Here is a 15649-nt window from a genome sequence, read left to right as displayed (position 1 = left end):
TGAGTCTTTTGGGGTTTCAATAACTGGTCCCAGTTTGCAGTTGTTTACAGTAGTGATAGTATGCATTTACCAGTCTACAGCTTTGTAGTTGAAGTTACTCAGATGGTATTGGGATTTAATACTGACTGACCCCTGTTCAGACAAGTAAGCACTATGGCATGGCATTCCTGGGTCATAGATGGTGTTTTTTACCTCCCAAGGGTATTGTAAAGAGCGTTGCTGATGGTGAGTTGGACTTGAAGAAGCTCTAGGGCATCATGCTGCTATACCAGCCATGATGTGATTCTCCTGAAGATTGAGACACCTCCACCTTTTTTTCCTTCCAGCATAGGTCTAAATGAGTAGAATGCATTATAGTCCTGTACAGCTGGAGCATTGCCCACCAATTTAAACCATGTCTCAGCCACTGTATACATGTCTATGTTCTCCAAGGTGAGGAGGGTTTGCAGGGATTGGAGTTTCTTGTTCAGGCTCCTAGCTTTTATTAGTAGCACTTTTATATTTTACTTTACTTGTTTTGTTATGATTTATGTTGGCCGGTCTATCTGGTTGGTATTGCTGAAAAAGGCACGTTGCGGGTGGGTAATGTTTTAGTCATTATTTAAAAGCCTAGAGGGAACAGGTGCAGACCATCCATGGTGAAGCATGGCCTGTCCATCATATCCTGCAAGGCTGTTAAGTATTGTAACCCACTGAATAACACCAAAAGCTAAGCCAATTACTAAAGCCATTATCATCCTAAGACATTCTTAGCACAGATAGTGTTAACACTTAATAAAGTTAAAAATACTAGTTCACTGAGCAAGATAATATTCCTAGCTTTCTCCTATGTAATGTTAGGCATTATTTAGCTGAATCCCTGTGAAATTTTTTAAACTGAGCACCTCTACAGGTTATATCCCTAAGGAGCAGAGGAGGACAAATTGACACATATACACAATGGTGACTCACAACTGATCCAGGAAACTATATACCTACTGGACACACAAGTATCACATGTAAGGTTATGAAATGCATTATTGGTTAGGTATATTTGATATTAGCCTAGGGCCTAAACAAGCCTAGCCATAACAATTCCGGCTATTTCTTCCCACATTATTTACTTTCGACGTGATCCCTGGAATTTCCTTTCTCCCATCCAATCGTCAAAGGTTCCTCTTGAAGAGGTCCAAAGAGGCACTCTGCTTGACATGTATGGGCAATCTATTCCAGAGTCTGGTCAGTCAGTTGGAACCTATCCCTTATTGTGATGACAAGGTTTAGATCCCTGGACCGTGTAGCTCTGAGGATTGGGATTTCTTTAAGTGTAGCATGTCCAACAGCTCTGGGTTTGGATAGATGATGGAGTTTGGCGGTCAGCGTAGGGCATCTGCTTTAGGCCTGTGATTCTTTTAGTGAGGTATTTCTGAGGCCTTTCCAGTTGTTGCAGATGTCTTGAGAGGTACATACCAAATGGGGCATTGTATTCTATAATGGGTCTAATGAGGGATGAGTACAGTGGGACAATGGCCTCCTTTTTTCTGAATGAAAAGCCCTTCGTGATGAGGTGTGCCACATAGTAGGATTTCCTGACTGTTGTGGTGATGTGGTTCTCGAAGGTGAGACCACTGTCCACCTGTGTCCCTAAGTCTCTTATCACACTTTCTGTGTTTAGTGTACTGCCACCTATATGGTAATTCATGGATACATATTTTTCCCAAAGGGGATAACAATACATTTCTTGGCATTGAGCTTGAGCCCATGGCTCTGGCACCAAGCATCTGTTTCTGTAAGGCCCTTTTGTAGAGTATCCACATCATTTGGGGATTCAATAATGGCTCCCAATTTGCAGTCATCTGCAAACTTTGTTAACCAGAGTCCCTTAGTGTTGACCTGTACTTCAGAGAAGTAGATGCCAAACAAGAGCGGCCCCAGGACTGAACCCTGAGGTACTCCACTTGTCACTTGTCTGGAGCTGGATTTGGAGTCGGCTACTTTTACAGTGTGGGTTCTATCAGTAAGCCATTTAGCAACCCATTGGGTGACATAGGGATTAATGCCCAACATAGCAAGTTTATCTATGATTCCAGAGTGGGGGATGATGTCAAAGGCCTTGGCAAGGTCTAGATAGGCTGTGTGGACCATCTTACCCTTGTCCATGGCTCTGGAGACTGATTCAAAGAAGTCAATCAGGTTCAGGAGACAAGATCGGCCCTTCACAAACCCAAACTGGGTGGGGTCCAGTGTTTGAAGGTTGCCAATGTCTTTGTTTATAAGTTCCATGATAATACACTCCATGGCCTTGCAGATAAGGCTTGTCAGACTGATGGGACGGTAGTTTCAGGGATCAAGGTGGATCCCCCTTGTGGATGGGATAACTGTAGCTCCTGCGCCACTCAGTGGGCCGCGAAACCTGAGGTGAGGCTATGATTAAACATGACACTTAGGTGAGGTGCCAGTTCATATTGTAGTTCATGTAGTACACAGCCGGGATGTCATCTGGTCCCATAGATGCTGTATTCTTGGCTTTAGAGAGTGCGTTTTGTACCTGTGTGGCCGTTATTACTGGAATTTGGCAATCTTCGGTATTGAGATGGGCCATTTAGGGGTGAGAGGGGGTGAAGTTGGCACTGAATCGATCTGCCAGGATACTGGCAATATCCATAGGATCAGTATATTTAATGCCATTCTGTTTTAGCTCAGAGCAGATCTGAGCATTGCCATTTAGATTCTTGACATAGTTATAGAATGCTTTGTGGTTGTCTTTGGAATCTTTGGCAATTTTATTTTCGTAACTAGCTTTGGAGGATTTTATGAGGCATCTTAGTTTCTTACTGAGGCTAGTAAGGGAGTTTTTTGCATCCTGGGATTTTCCTCTTTTCTGCAAAAGTTTCTTCCTTTTGTTGTAAAGTTTGTTTATGGCAGGGGACCACCAGATTGGCTTCCTTTTTTTGGATGAGAGCATTTTGGTTCTATTTGGGATGGCACGATTCATGCATGAGTGGATGTGCTCGTACAGTGCCTTAATGTAGGATTCAGCAGTTGAACTTTCAGTTCCCGTCTGCATGGGTGTCATGAAGTTTGTCACTTCTGACTTGAGTAGCATGAAGTTGGCTTTGGAGAAGTTTTTTAGGGGGTTTTCTTTACGGGGGGGTGGGGGTGGGATGTGGATGTTAAGGGTGATTAGCTTATGGTCAGACCTGACTAATGAGGGGGTGACCATAGGTATGGAGCATTGATTTCCCGTGTTGGTAATGACCAGGTCTAGGATATTGGAGCCCCTGGTGGGACTATGGATTAATTGATCCAGGGCGTTGGAATTTATGAATTCCAAGAACCGTTCATAAGGTGTTGGGACATGAGTAGTTTTCCCAGTTAATGGCAGGGTAGTTAAAATTATCCAGTATTAGGGTGTTTGGTTCTATCTTAATATTTTCCAGTATGTTTAGAAAGGTGTAGTGAGAATCTTGGGGTATGGTGGGGATCTGTAGCAAGCTACAATTTGGATTGCAGTCTTACCTAGTGTTAGTTGCACTTGGAGAATTTCAGACACATTGTGTTGGCCAACTAGCCTGGTGGTGTGAATATCCTTGGTGAATATTGACACTCCTCCACCTTTAGTGTTTGGTCCTGGTTTGGTGGCCAAAAGTGTGGTAAGAGTTGTAGCCTGGTATTGCAGGGGTGCTCTCTGGAGCCTTGAACCAGGTCTCAGTTACTACACAGATATCGATGTTCTCCATTTTAGGAGTGCCTCGAGGTGTGCATTTTGAGGTTTAGACTTCTAGCATTGAGTAGCATTACCTTCAGATTTTGCATGCTTGTACCTGTTACGGTGGTGGTTTTGTCCTTTGAAGTTTGCCTAAAAAGGCACTATAGGTGGCAAGAGCCTTAGCCAGTAACCTGAATCCCAGGCGCGACAGGTGCAGACCATCTCTGGCAAAGCATCATGGTCTGTCAATCATGTCATCCCAGGCAGACAGATACTGGATCCCCTTTGAATGACACCATTAGCTTAGCCAATTGTTGAAGTCATTTTGTCCTTATATTGTGGTATCATTCTGGGCGAAGGCAGGATGCTACTCAGGCCTAGGGTCATACCTGCCCAGACCACATGATCGAGAGCTCTTCCATGTCTCTTTTCATGTAGCCTAGGGAGGTACGTCTCAAGTCATTCACTCCAACCATGGACAATGACAGAGTCATATTTGTACTTGTTGTGGAGTGACTTGAGTGCATGCATTATGTGGCGGATTCTGGCACCCGACAGGCAGCTGACTGTAATTTTCTCCTTATTCAACCTGGTGAGAGGAACATCAGTGTGCCGGACTATAGAGTCACCTATGACTAAAGTGTTAGGTACATTGTCTTGCCTTAGGGGCTGTTGCTGGGTGGCACACTGGTGTTGTGAACTATGTGACACATTGGTTGTGATTGGTGTTTGTTTGCGTTTCAGCTTCAGAGGTCTTTGTTGCTTGGGCAGGTTACAGTTAAGGGCCTCTGCATATGTGGATTTAGTGTTGCTATATGTGGGTGTTGGTGGTGCGGGTTTAGAAGGGCTATGTGTTGCTTGAGGTGTAGTGTGGGTGTTAACCTTCTCCTCTTGACTGTTTAGCACAATCTTGTGTGGAGAGAGCTTTGCTTCCATTTTGGCAATGTAAGTGCATCTCTCACAGGTTGTAGTGTTGAGTGGTTGGAGGAGACGGTTGTCTGTGTACATGAGGCAATTGCTGCATTGCCCCAGTATGCCCAGATTCACCAGGTGGACAGGAGAAATCACCGGAAGCTGACCCTTGGACATGCCTGGTTTGGGGCTTTTTTTTTTTTCTTTGTAAAGTATAGGAGCTGTTTCCTTAGCAAGGTACTTTGCAATTATAGGCTGTTTAGTGCCTACTATTAGTTTCTCCTTGTTAACAAGGAGAGTTCAGTGTTTGTATGAGTTTAAGGCTTCCTGGTGCTTTCCAGCAGGTATTAGAGAAAGTGCTAGTCACAGGGATGCTTAAAGGTAAGATTGAAAATAATGCACTCTGCAGTGTGCACTAGAGAAGTTAGATGTGAAAGTAGGTAGCAGGTTTTACCTGTTTAAAAGTTAAGGTTTAGTGGAGAGTTACTATTTTTAAAACAGCAAGATGGATTGAAAGGGGTGGTCACTTTTGTATTTTGGTACTATGAAATACTGTAGGATGGCCAATAAATTTAAATAATTGAAGGGGTGGGATTTCAAAAATGATGATTTTGTGATTACTCACATAAGCCAGTGAAAGTAGAGAGAAATGAGCTATATGGTCAGATTAACATAAGAGGCGGGCAACTAGAAAGACAGTGGTATTTAACAAGACAATTTAAATGGGTGGCAGGGCGGGAAAAAATTCTGCCTGACTCAGAACAGAGAGAGCTGTGGTCTCTTTTGAAGTTTTAATATGCTGTTAAAACAGAATGCAAGCAAAACACAAGGTAAAGAAAACAGACTACAGTATTCAAAATATAGAAAGGCAATACAGTAATACAAAAAATAAAAGCAAACTAACTTTTCCTTCACAGCAAAGTGTAGCAGAGTCTGGATGAGCCTTTCTGGTAAAGCCGGTCATTGCTGAGCTAGTAAATATTAGAATAGGTGATTTGTGAACCCAGGATCCCAGTCAGTTTGGATTTGCTAAGAGTAGGTCGTCCCTTCTATATTTGATTGATTAGATAATTGAGTTTTCATCCATACTGCTTATCTAAACCTCAGCAAGACCTTTGATGTCATACCACATGCTGTTATCATTGACAAACTCTACCAGTTCAACATAGAACAATGTGTTGTCCATTGCACTGCTAAATGGCTTCCAGAAAGAGCCCCTAATGTTGGAATAGATGTTCCTCCTAAATTCAAGAATTATGTTATTATTAGGGTGCCACCAAGGTCAGTTTTGGACACTATTTTCTTTGCCATCCATTTCTCAAAGGAGAATGTAGATGCCAAAGGTTATGACCAACCAAATGTGCTCATTGCAAACTGTGAGCAATTATCAAATCCTTCTGTTATCAAGCTACTGCAGAAGATTCTAGATCAATTGAATACCTAGTGTATCAGCTGCTGACTTGCCCTCAACAACAAAAAATGTAACATAGTTATTTTTGAAAAAGACAACAACCACTCCTCTTACCATGTCATGGACACATTTGTCATATCAGATAAAACTATCATGGACACCTTTGTCATAGCAGATAAGACTTTCCTGGACTTGGCACATTTGTAGCAAATTATCTCACCCTCAATCACTGTGTCTCACTTGTGGTCAGGCAATCATTCCATTTTGCCCAGCTGATCTGCAAAGGAATCACCTCCAGGTCCAAAGAGATCTCAGTGCTACTATATCCTTTCTTATGTGACCCATTCTGACATGCAGTACTCCTTCTAGTATTTCCCATGCAAAGCACATTGAACAACTGGAGAGACTTGAAAGATGATTTCTGATTGAGAAGATTTCTGGATAATGCAATCTCAGCTACACTGAGAGAGATTGAAAACCCTATCCTTCACTGTCTCCTACAGATGACTAAGGGGTAATCCCTCTTTAGCATTTTATGTTCTAAAATCCCAACACTTAATGACCTCCTCCATTGTCATAAGACTATTGTCTTAGCCAATACCCAAACTAAAAAACACAACCTACATCAAAACTGGAACTTGTTCTGGTGACATATAGGTTCATAGGTTCATAGGTGTGTACTAGGCTAATGGCTCTGGAGCCTTTACAAGCCTAGCCCATAGGATTACCCTGGCATCATGCCACCTGACCTTAGCATTCGCCAATTTCATTTGGTCAAAGTTTAATGCATGTTTTCTACTAAAAGACACTTTTAATCAATATGTAAATTGGGTTGATCTGAATCCTGTCTAAAAATTATAAACATATGCTAGCATGACCATTTGTTGACCTAGCATATCTTCATTCCTATCTCCTTAAAAAAAAAAAAAAACTCCTTCTCCTCATCAAAGTGATACCCTTGGCAGATTCAAAATTGTCCATACTGATTGCATGCCTGGGAAAATTGGTAAAAAACATCTATCTAGATGCAATTGACTGATTCATTGATACTATGCACAGTTATGGCTAAGTTTATTGATTGTTCCCAGATACAATATCTGGATAAATGTAAGTAAGCCAATGGTGTGTGTGTGTGTGTGTGTGTGTGTGTGTGTGTGTGTGTGTGTGTGTGTGTGTGTGTGTTCGGTGTTTATAGATTATGGAAAATCATCAGCCTTTATAAAAATAATGCAATTTATTATGAACAAGCAAACTCAAATGCAGATTCTTCCAAGCAAACATAAATATCATGTGGTCCAAGTCACAGCACAACAGTACCATAAACATGCTAGATTTCTCGGGCAGACTAACTTTCAGACTCCACTGTCAGATCCTCTTTCACTGCTGTAGATGCCTTCTCTCACAGCCACTGCTCTGGTCACTCAGCTCCTATTTATATGGGGCAAATATTCCCTGCATGAGCTTGTCTCAGTCCCTTTTTTATTATTGTCAAATGCTTATTCAGCAAACCATTTTTATTAATACAGACCGGTTCCTCTCTACTGTTAAAGTAATAGATATAACTGAACAAAACACTACTCCATTTAGAGAAGACAGCACTCAGCCTACACAGATTTGAGTCACCAACATGACTTATACTATTATTAAGTACCCATGTTTGGTCCAAATTGCACACACACACACACACACACACACACACACATATATATATACATATATATATATATATATATATATATATATATATATATATATATATATATATATATATATATATATATATATATATATATATATATATATATATATATATATATATATATATATATATATATATATATATATATATATATATATATATATATATATATATATATATATATATATATATATAGATATATATATATGGATCTAGGACAGTTCACTGAATGCACATTTCACCGAAACTCATATCACTGAAAAATCACCGAAAGCACAATTCACTGAAAACACAATTCACCGAAACACATTTCACCAAAAGTGGTATATGGCCTTATCCCCACTGTAGTGCGACCCTGGAATTGGTATATATAGCAGGGGGTGTGTGGGGGGCACCCCCCATATCAGGGGGTGTGGGACATATTTTAAATGTGTTAAAGTATATACATGCATGCTTGCAATTGCAATACATTACTTTTATCCGAACATGTTATATAATTTAAATATGTGGGGGGTCCGCCTCCTCACCCCCTGATGTGGGGGTGGTGCCCCCCACACCCCCCTACTATATATATATATATATATATATATATATATATATATATATGTGTGGGGACAAGGCCATATACCACTTTCGGTGAAATGTGTTTCGGTGAAGTGTGTTTTCGGTGAATTGAGCTTTCGGTGAAAAGTGCACACTAATTTAACTTTCGGTGAAATGTGCATTCGGTGATATGTCCTAGATATATATATATATATATATATATATATATATATATATATATATATATATATATATATATATATATATATATATATATATATATATATATATATATATATGTCACCCTACAACTGACCTCAGCAACTTCAACCGATCATTTTCTTGCCTACTGGATGGGATCTGTGCCTGGTCTGCATTGCACTCAGAATTTTAATCATTGCAAGGACATAGCCTACGTTCAGAGCTTTATATTTCCACCCTCATGTTGACGTAACCTCACTATGGGTCATGTCCTGTCACTAGGGTGAATTTCCTCTCTAGCAAATGATACATTAGGGAACTGAGAGCTCACCTCATAGCAAGGCATTTCTTTTGATTGCAAAGTAGCTTGCCTTTGCCTTGCTCAGTTTGCAGCTAGGAAACCAATGGGATACTCCTCCACATGCAAAGTTTGTGGCAACACTGCTTCTAACTCAACCCCGGTGCATCTATATAGCCTGCAAATAGTTTGTTGCATAAAGTCAAGAGATACTAATAAAGGTATGGAGCATTATATTTCTATCATCTTCACCATGTATGAGGGGCATCTTTAGTTATGTCTGTGAGAGCCATAATACTGTGACAAATGGGGTCATGGAACTTATGGTAATGTTCCACTAAGCCAAAAAAATGCCCTTCCCTTTTTCATTTCCAAAGTAATTAAACTGTCACACCCTACCCTACCTTCTTTATCTTCATAATTAGTACTGATAGTCTCAGAAAGAGGTTAGTACAGCCTGCAGCTAAGCTAGATATGGGTCCTTGTCTTCAGTATATATAATAACATAATCAAGGCAAGCTGCAGCATAGTTAGTGTGATATCCCAACACTCTATCCATTAATCTTTGTAAGGTTGCAGGATCATCATGCAATCCAAAGGGAAGTACATTATACTGGAACAATCTCTTTAGCATTAAGAAGGCTCTCTTTTCATTAACCTTTGCTATGGGAGTGATTTGCCTTCAACCCTTTATTAGTTCTAATGTGGTTAAGAATACTGGTTATCATTTCTGTTTTATTATCTGATCTGCAAGTTAATTATCATATTATGCAACCCAACTGTTTCACTAAGTATATGGGTCTGTCCCTTTCATCTTTGGACTGCTCAATCATCCTTAGCCGAAACATTTTCATTACTTTTTGTGTAATGTTTTTTCTGTGACTTTGATGTTTGCTATGATTTAAAGTGAACTGTTAGTCTAGGAGTAGTCACACCATGTTTTTGAATCAAATTTGTTCTGCCAGGCAGTTCTGAAAATACTTTCTTGTTGCATGACAGTTTTTTTTTCTTTTTTTTTCTTTGGCTTAGACAGTGCGTCAACTATCTAAACTTCAGTTTCTTTCTTTACTAGCTTTGATAACATCTGAGATTTTCCCAAGATCAGCCTGTTGTGCTAGAGAAGTTATTGCCTTCTTTCCTACCATCATATGCACTCACTGTCCACCTCTTCTGCTACAAAAGGTAACTTATATCAGTATTCTTTAGGGTCAGTTTCTGTCCGCACCTTCATTATTTTTTCTCTTTGTATTTATCAGTCCTATGATTCAGGGATGGCACCACTGTCACCAGTATATGGAGGAGATGTCTTGCCTGCCATCAGTGTGATACTCAGATGGCAGTGTGAACCTGCTGTGATGTCAGGATGGCTAGAACTGATGGGGTTTGAATCCCACCACTGCCAACTAAAGGTGAGGTAATACTAAGAAAGTGCACACTAGCCTATTTCAGTAACTAATAATTTTCAAAATACAACATAGTACCAAGATCATAAAGAGAATATGCACTGTTCTGGGTATGAGCTTCCAACAACTACACCAGGACTAGACTGCAAAAAGGCCACATGCAGAGCTAAGTCTATGGTCGTGCATAACCAAAGCTCTTTCTTACTCAATGTGAACCAATGCCTTCCGGAGCCCCTCTATACATACTAACTGCCTTTTACACCGTGTATTCCTTGCGTGGGTGCACACACACACACACACACACACACACACACACACACACACACACACACACACACATGCACAAAATTCTAATGGAAGGCAGGAAGAATGCTTCAATTACCACAGCTTTCTACCTGGCACCACAATGGAATAGCCAAGGACTTCCAGTTACTTGCTGCTCTTAAATTAAGCCAAATATGAATACAATAAATAATCTCTTTCACTGGTAGCAGGCCTAAAGCAGTCTAATGGAAAACGTGCCACAGCAGTCTGATGTTCAACAGTGTAAATAATGCTTATCATCTTCTAAGATAAATAACAGTGCACAATAATAGTCAATAAATATTGTATGACAGCCATAAGAGCGTAAAGGTCAATAAATTATCTTTTCTTAAACAATAAAGAAAACACTGCAGGGACAGACTAAAATATAGCAATAACCCACGCCTAGGTATGGGTAATTCTGGATTTACCCACGGTTGGTGTGGTTTGGTCACGAGGCCGAAGCCCGAGGTGCCAAACAAAGCCAACCGTGGGTAAATCCAGCATTATCCACACCCAGAAGTGGGTTATTGCTATTATACAATGACATTATTTAAGAAAAAAATAATTACTTTTCTTAAATAATGGCATTGTATAATGCCTCCTTGCTGCCCTTCCGCAGCTGTCTGGTATACTGCGGCAGTTCTGATGTACTGCGCATGCATATGCCTACACAGTACATCAGAGCTGAGGGCAAAAGCAACGGAGAAAGCAAGATCTCTGTTGCTTTTTACGAACTGTTTTGTTATGTTAAATGGGTTTAACATAGCTCTCCTTTGCTTTTTTTTAAAGCTGTCTCGCTATGTTAAACCCATTTAACATAGCGAGACAGTTTTGAAAAAAGCAACGGAGAAAGCAAGATCTCCGTTGCTTTTTACAAACTTTTTACAAACTGTCTCGCTATGTTAAAGGAGTTTAACATAGCGAGATAGCTTTAAAAAAAGCAACGGAGAATCTCCGTTGCTTTTTTTAAAGCTGTCTCACTATGTTAAACTCCTTTAACATAGTGAGACACTGTGAAGCAATGGAAATCTTGCGTTCTCCGTTGCTGTAAAAACGAGTTATAGTAATGGAAAAAGTCCAGGCGACCAGACCTTTTTCCATTACTACAACTCTGATTTACAACGTGCATGCTGACCAATCAGTTGTATAATGTACATTAATTGGGACATATATATATATATATATATATATATATATATATATATATATATATATATATATATATATATATATATATATATATATAGATATAGATATATATATATATATATATATATATATATAGATATAGATATATATATATATATATATATATATATATATATATATATATATATATATATATATATATATATATATATATAATAAAAGGCAACAAATAACAAACAGGATAAACAAAGAGAAAAAATAAGCTACTTATTCTAAACTTCCTGCTTAACACTTACTGCAGGAATATTGTCCCTATTTTAAGTTAGGTAAATTAATAACTTTTCATAGACTAGTCCACCACAAACAAGATAGCAGCATCATGATAACAAAACATAACATAACATAGCTTACATAGTTAGTTATACTATGTATAGTTATATACACTATTTCCCCAGTCCTGCAATGTTAATCACATGGTATCACTTTTCTGACCCTAGAGAAAATAAGTAGGTCAATTAACTTTACTTGTCATAGCAACAATAGAAATGGCAACTACACATCAACGTCTTCTTCCTTCACTTGCATCCACCCTGATGTGCCTTAGTGATGCACAAGACATGAAGTCAACTGTTTCTCCCTTTAACATCTCTGCTATAATCTGTATTATTCTTATGTTTTTCCTTTTTATCACTGATATGGTGCTTGGAATGCTCCAGTTTTCTCTAACTTTCTGTTTTAGCTTGACAGAAATTTTTAAATTCCCTGTAAGCTTTGCATTTTCTATATCTCCTTCCTCAATTTATTTGGAATACACTTCCAAGCTACAGTGAATTAGTATGCAAGTTTCTCCTTCAATGTTTTCGGTTAAAGACTACGCACATACCGCCACAAAAGAGTCTATAAGAAACCAGGTACAGAAAGAGTGCTGATAATCTGTCCTGATAACTAAGATTGTTGAGGCCCGTTGATCTTTTTAGCTTGGAATCTCTGATGTCTCTAAAGTTGAGTGATATATTTAGACAAATGCATGCCAAAAGGCACCTTAATTATTCAATAATGGGTCTAATGAAATATGAGCTAAGGGGAATTTAGATGTCTTTGGCCTAGAGGAAACTTTTTTAGATTATTTTTTCTCCTTTGCAGCTGACCATCAGTAGACCAGGGTGCCTCTCCTCGATTATTGTATCCACCTACCCCTCTTAACTTTCCCAGACTCTAATTTGTATTGGTACCAGTAAAAAGAGTGAGACATTCTGGAACCACATTATATTGCTGCCATGGGTGTTTCCCTACTTTATGCCCTAGTTCTGTTTTCCTCTCATGCTTGCCTGTTAACATCTGATGAGTGGGTATGCACTGGGGACATACTGATGCATTGCCCCACCTCTGCAGTAATTCAGTCAATGTCCTCCATCTTTCCCTTTTAAGAACACCATCTTCTTCTTTATCCTTAGTCTCTACCAGGGATCAGGCATGAGGAGCATCCAGGTAAATGCCCTCCCTTACATGGATGGATGTGCCCATCTTTCCCTACTGGGATCTCAGATGCCAGAGTTGCTAATGGAGTTTGGAGTGCCTGGGTCATAGTTAGGGATTTAATCCTCTATGTCATGGCCCTGGCCTTTTTTGAAATAGACTAGATGCCTTTGGTAATTACACAAGACAGAAAGGTGTCAAAACGTCTAAAGATAACAAAAAGAAAAAGAACGGTCTGACAACCACAGCCATAGATAGTGCATTAAAACCAGAAGTTTAATAAGCAAAAGACATAAAAATATTGTATAAAACAGTAAAATCCATTGATTAGCACTTTCATGCTCATCCAAACTGCCACCCCAGAGCAAAGAAATATCATCCACAAAACACATATAGTATTTCCCATATTTAGAAAACATGTTATTATTCAAAACATTTCCACGGTGGTACAGCGGTAGCATTGTTACCTCACGGCAAGAGGTTCTCCCGTTCGATTCTCGACTTGGCTTGGGAGTGCCTTCTGTGTGGAGTCTGCATGTCCTTACTGCAGTTGGGTAACATTCGAAAGACATGCGTGTGCAAATGGGCATGCCTTCGTTTTAGGTTGGGCGTCGAGCTGGCATCTCAGCATTTCGTAAAAATCTACTGCCAATCATTAGCGGACCAGAGTTTTGCTGTGGCGACCCCTTACCGGGAAAAAGCTGAAAGACAAAGAAGAAGAAGTTATTATTCAAAACCTATCCGTCCTCTCACTGTGCCATCACAACATTTACATAGCTATTGGCACATGGAGTGCCAAACATCTGAGGAAACATGACTGCCCAAAGATAAGTAAGTGTCAACAAGAGTGAGCACATCTCATATATGGCAGGCAAAAATGCCTTGTTTTCCAAAATGAACTCTACTACATTTATTCACATTTAATTTGAAATTGTTGTCCTTGCACCTGTTAGTAACCTGTTCTAAGTCATGTTAGAGCAATTGTGAGTCTGTGGAAGATTAAATAAAGTCAGATTACCATAGGCCAAGAGTGTTTGCTTGAATGTCTGAGAAACAGATACCAAATAGCAGAGGGACCAACACTGACCTCTGTGGTAAACCACCACCAACTCTTTTACTTTCAAAAGTGGCACAGGTGACTCTAACCATTTGGATTCTGTCAGATAACCAGTTAGCTATCCATGCATAGCATTAGGATTTATAATCATAATTACAACTTGTTAGATAACTTACTTCATGTCACACTTTGTTTATGTACACTTGATGGGAACACAGCCAGGTGAATAAAGTGTAGTAGTCTATTTGCTATTCACATGTTTAATTATCAGTGTAGATCTCTCCATTAGTCTGCACCAGAAAACAGACCATAGGCATAGTGGGAGCAAACTCATAAGTAACAAACAGTAAATAATCAATTAATTAAACTGTAAATGATACATATAATGCATGTGCACAAGCAGCAAGGCACTTAATCTGGCTTATCTTGACTGCTAAATTGCTTTCTTTTTTCTAAGTTATTTATGTAGATCTTATCGACATGAACCTATGAAAAAGAAGTACAGTTACACAGCTGAGTGGCATAATGGAAGCAACCAGCTTTTATTGCATGATGTATATTTATTGGTACAGAGTATACATAGTGGTTATTTTTTACAAGAAAGCAATAGTATCCCGTGCTGTTACTTATACATCATTTGTATAAATAACATATTTCTCAAATTTCTCCTAGCTTTACATTTGTCAGCTTCTTTAGATTCCGTACATTTCCACATACCCAGAGATTGTGCCCAATTCGTCTTGTGAGGTACCTGAGAATTGTTTTAATTATTTATTTATATTTTAGTGCACCCTATTGTTCCTCTTTTTCTCTGGCTGAGGGATTTTGCACAATCTGTATATCATATTAAATTCTCTAATATTATGTCTTCCTCCATTCTGTGTTCCATCAGTAATATAACTTTCATATCACTGCATTATATTTTGAATGGATAGTAATTTATACAATACAGTGCTAGCAAAATATCCTTTTATTTGCTGGATGTACTCTCGCACTTTTACTTATACACTGTGCCTGTATCTGCTTTGTGTACTGAGTATTTGATTTAATGTACTTATCATTCGATAATGCTGGTATATATATCAGAAACATTGCAATATTATAACATTAAGAAAATTAATTCATTTGTAATATAATAGAGTTATATATTTTCACTTACTGCCAGTGTTTTGAGGTTTTCGCCATCCAGATATAAGACAGTACGTTCCTTCAACAGGGCATGCAGATGGCAGAGAAACAGGTTGAACATAAGCATTAAGGATAGCAGGAGATGCCAGTTTAATCAGCATGATGTTATTATCAAGTGTCATAGAGTTATAGCCAGGGTGCCTGATAATTCTTTGAGTGTTGATGGATTGTACAGTTCCTTCTGATGCGTCTGTGTTTTGTTCTCCAAGTCGAACCTGGAGCCGACTAAACAATACAGAATCTTGTACTTATTATGTATTATGAATTTATATATTTATTCATTTTTAAAAAAGCAAATATTATTGCAAATACAAATCA

General features: G+C 38.9%; 1 protein-coding gene across 1 annotated transcript in view; it reads right to left on the bottom strand.

Annotated features, from left to right (window-relative positions):
• LOC122808081 (trypsin-like) overlaps positions 1-15649 on the bottom strand; it is a 162003-nt gene that overhangs the window by 94108 nt on the left and 52246 nt on the right. The window contains exon 3 of the mRNA XM_044079056.1: positions 15303-15556. Coding sequence (XP_043934991.1) covers positions 15303-15556 — 254 coding nt within the window. The remainder of the gene's footprint in view (positions 1-15302; positions 15557-15649) is intronic.

The sequence above is a fragment of the Protopterus annectens genome, chromosome 8.part0 (assembly GCF_019279795.1).
Source record: "Protopterus annectens isolate FY-2018-M chromosome 8.part0, PAN1.0, whole genome shotgun sequence".
Taxonomy (NCBI): Eukaryota; Metazoa; Chordata; order Ceratodontiformes; family Protopteridae; genus Protopterus; species Protopterus annectens.
This window is presented reverse-complemented; position numbering and strand designations above follow the sequence as displayed.